Here is a 4368-nt window from a genome sequence, read left to right as displayed (position 1 = left end):
GTATCAGGTTTCATTACGGATCTACTTGACTCACTGTTAGAGGAATTCAAATGTCATTGCCAAGTCAAAGATGAAGGTCGTTTGAGCCTATCTATGTATCACGACAGTTTGAACTCGCCTGTATGTCTCGGATTTAGCACACCTGCAGAAATAACTTCTTCCAAACTTTTGAGGGCTATTGAAGACGTGCGGTCGGTGAGAGAAAAATTTGACATCACCGATGGAAAAGTGACTATTCATATGGCATATGTTGCACCTCCATGGGAAGAAGACGATCACTGCTCTTGATCTGCTTACCGATAAGTGTACCTAGCACGATGGACGTAACAGCAGATTTACGACTGACAGGGAATACGAGATCGGAAACATCTATGCTGGGACACAAGTGGTAGCTGACCAGATATTAAACAACGTGTGTAACGGATAGAGAGACAAACACGAACTTTCTCTTATTTGATTGTTTGTTACTTGTTTTGTTTTGACTTTTTCTTATAAACGAACATTTAATGTAAATTCGTTGCATATGAAGTGATTTTAGAAAGGAGTGAACGTTAATTTTAAACATTAGTTTACTAGAGTCAATAACTAAACAACTCGTAAATATGTTTCTTTTATGTTCAAATGTTTATGTATTTAATGGATAGTGCTTAGACCAAAGCACAGGCCAGAGAGCCCATGTATATATTTACTTGAATAAATGTTTTGAACCCATACAACAGACTTTTCTTTATCGAGTCTCTATTCTATCTGTGAGTCTTTCTTTAGAATATTTCTGTCCTCTTTTCTGTGTGTTTCAATGTGTATTTGTTTGTTTCTGTATGTCTATGTTTGTCCCTATCAACCCTTTGTCCCTACAAATACATTTCACCCTATAAAAGGTTTTGACCCTATAAACCTATGACGTTACCAATGTTTAATTCCCACTGATCCCCAGGTGACATTCCCATGTTAATTTCCATGTTCAATTCCCCTTGTCACTAGAGTGACCCAGGGTTTTTCTCCATGTTAAATTTCCCTTGTCGCTAGAGTGGCCCAAGGGGTTTTGTAATGCTAATTCCCATTGTCGCTAGGGTGGCCCCATATACTACTTCCGTTACTACGAATGGTCCCCTCCATGAGACTTGAAGTTTGTTGTGCTCTAACGCTAGCAACAACAACACCTTGTCGCCCACCTCGAAGTGACGTTCCTTCGTCCTTTTGTTGTAATATTTGGCTTGACCACCCTTGCGTCACAGAGATTCTCCTGAAACAATTTATAAACCTCTTCCAGCTTGTTGCGGAGATCAACAACATATTGGTATGTTGTTCGTACTTCCTCAGATGCTTTCTCATCCGTCCATAATAGTTTTAACACAGTCATGGGTCCCCTGACTGTCCTTCCATATACTAACTCAAAAGGTGAAAAACCCAAACTTGCCTGTGGTACTTCTCGATATGGAAACAGTATCGCGGGAAGGTATCGATCCCAATCCTTAGGTCGACCTTCACATAGCTTCTTCAGAGTCTGTTTCAATGTCCCATTGAAACGTTCCACCAAACCATTGCACTGCGGGTGATACGGGGTAGTCGTCAGGTGTCTAATAGATAGTAGTCTATTTACTTCTTCCATCACCTGGCTCACGAACTGAGTCCCCTGGTCAGTCAGTATCTCCTCAGGGACACCAACTCTAGACCAAACTCCTAACAAGGCCTCAGCCACCGTGACTGAGTCAATGTTCTTCAAGGCCACTGCCTCTGGGTACCGAGTGGTGTAATCTACTATGATTAATATATAACGATTACCGCTTTCTGCCGCCGGCTTTATCGGACCTACCAGGTCCATCGCCACCCTCGAGAAAGGTTCGTCAATCAGTGGGGTGGTTCCTAGAGGCACCGGGCAATGGGAGGTCTTGGGTGCCACCCGCTAACACTTGTCGCTCGACAAACAATACATCCGAACATCCCCATACACACCTGGCCAATAGAACTCCCTCACTAACCTATCTCTGGTCTTCGCCACGCCCATGTGGCTTCCAAGTAGACCCTCATGTGCCAGCCTAAGCACTTCTGCTCTCTTCTCTCTGGGTACAACAACTTGCTTGAACGTATCGGTCCCTTTCTTGGTGTACCGATACAGAATACTGCGTTTCTTCGCGAACTTCACCTCGCCGTCTGGCATTCTCCGTATAGACCCATCTTTTGCCTACATGCGTACCTTGTTGAGAGACAAATCTTCCTCTTGAAGTTTCCTCAACTTGCCAGGTAGCAAATTGTCTATGGGCGAAGTCGTGGGTCGTAGCGGCTTTGACCCTGACCTTCGCTTCATAGCCCTCGTCTCAACAGACCCGACGTATACAGGTGTACACGTCATAGGTTTAGGTTGCGGCAACACATACCTACACCCTAATATTACATCATGAGACAGTCCCGACAAACACGCTGCTTGAATTCGTCCCTTTACATACGAAGAATCAAGATCAATGCTGACGACCGGAAGAGAATCCTTCGTCCGGTTAGCAAACTGGACCTCAACCGTCTCGCCTGTATAATCCCCAGGCTTGACATACTTACTATCCACCAAGGCAGGATAACTGCAGCCAGTATCATACAGTACGGTTGCCCTCTCACCGTTAACCGTAGCTACCGCTGTATTAGTCAACTCCACTGTTTCTTGTCTCTTAACAGTATTCGGAATTACCGAAATAATCGTTGTCGGACGATACTTCCTACAATCCTTAACGACATGGCCTGGTCTGTTGCAGCCGTAACACACCGGCTCACCTTTCCTCCCCGTGGCATCTTTCTCTACCCCCTGAGTCTTCCCCGACCTACGGAAATGTTCTCGGCTGAGATTTCCGGCCCCTGGCCTCCTGCCATTCTGTCCATTCCGTCCTTGGGGTGCCACCTCAGTGGTCTTTCTATGCTCACCGATTCCAGGTCGGTCCCTGCTACCCCAGGTGGTTGTACGCGATTGCGCGCTCTCATAGCGCTCGGATATCACGCTTATATCATCCAAGGTCGAGAACTCAAGCTCCGCTAAGAACACCATTAAGTCCTTACTGTACGTACTTAAGACGTGCTCTTTCAAAATTTCTTCGAGTATCCCTTCATACGTTAGCGCGGTGCCAGACATTTTCATCCATTTATCAAAAATTACGCGTACTCGGCTATGGAATTGCGCGTGCGTTTCGGTAGCACGCTTCGACGATTCTCTAAAGAGTTTCCGGAACGTTTCTGCCGACAGCTTATAGTGCCGAAGTAGCGCTTTCTTCAGATTGTCGAAGTCGTCTATCACCTCCGGTGTCATATTGTGGTAGACGTCTTTCGCGGCTCCCTGTAAGAATGTTGTAACATTGATAGCCCACTGGTCTCTGGGTAGCTGATGAACCAGTGCCAACTTTTCGAACTGTGTCAAAAAGTTGTCAACAATTTCGTCCTTGTCATTGAACATGGGCATGGTGATCTGTATTGGTCGCCTGTCTTCAGATCAGGTACGCTCGGTAAGGGTAAGTATCCATGCTGCTGCTGACCAGTTTGTTATTCAAGTACAAATCCACTTCGCTGAACAAGAAATGCATGAAATTGTTAACGGGAACTAGTCTGTCATCGACTCCTAGAGGGTCGTTGTCCGTTTCCGTCACTTGGACTTTCAGGTACAAGTAACTACAATTCAGATCGATGTAGTCTTCGGGCTGTTCTTTGATTTCAAATTCGATGGGAGCTGAGACTGTCAATGAGGAGACGTGATGAAATTCGACCCATTGGGATTCTTGCATCGTGCTCATATTGGGTGGCACGGCAAACAGATCCAGTTCCGACGTGGAACTGGCACAGGACTCTCGGTGCATCATTTTTTTTCTATGATTTAATAATCAAAATTGTCTAAGTCTCGGACAGTTCTTCTTTTCTTATTATTTCTTGCTTTATGAGTATGAAGGCTTCTGAGGGATGTTTTCTTCGTCGTCTCTTTCTGCTTTGTCCTTGTTCTGGTGTCAGGGAAGCAGGAATGCCTGACTCAGCAGCACCCAGGGCATTTACAGGCGTTTCTCGTCGGCCCAAAATGTCTTTGCCTTTTTTCAGCAAGACATTTTTGCCTACTCTCAAGAATGCTTCTTTAGGGTTTTGTTTGTCGATGTTTGATGACATTTTGGACAAATTTTTTGCCGTGAGTCAAAGATGCATCTTTCAAAGCGTGCAATCCTCGTGTCAACATCGGTTTCAAAACGGAGGCGACCGAACGAACGGCCGATTTCAGCATATCTCCTAAACCATGTCCTCCCTGTCGAGCGACTCCTCAGAACACTATATACGTGACTTACGACTCGTTAGAGAATCGTTTTCGAAAATGGAGTTTCACCATGACTTTCCTTTTGGTGAATGGAATATTTT

The 4368-nt window shown here is 45.1% G+C and overlaps 1 protein-coding gene across 1 annotated transcript; it reads right to left on the bottom strand.

Annotated features, from left to right (window-relative positions):
* Positions 1–2182: 2182 nt before the first annotated feature.
* On the bottom strand, positions 2183–3436 carry LOC149808254 (uncharacterized). The gene has a single exon (XM_089966350.1). The coding sequence runs from the start codon at positions 3434–3436 to the stop codon at positions 2183–2185; it is 1254 nt and encodes a 417-aa protein (XP_089822476.1).
* Positions 3437–4368: the final 932 nt, after the last annotated feature.

The sequence above is a fragment of the Sinohyriopsis cumingii genome, chromosome 1 (genome assembly GCF_028554795.1).
Source record: "Sinohyriopsis cumingii isolate HCF-2022 chromosome 1, ASM2855479v2, whole genome shotgun sequence".
Classification (NCBI taxonomy): domain Eukaryota; kingdom Metazoa; phylum Mollusca; class Bivalvia; order Unionida; family Unionidae; genus Sinohyriopsis; species Sinohyriopsis cumingii.
The sequence above is the reverse complement of the archived record's forward strand: the minus strand, read 5'-3'. Positions and strand labels throughout refer to the sequence as shown.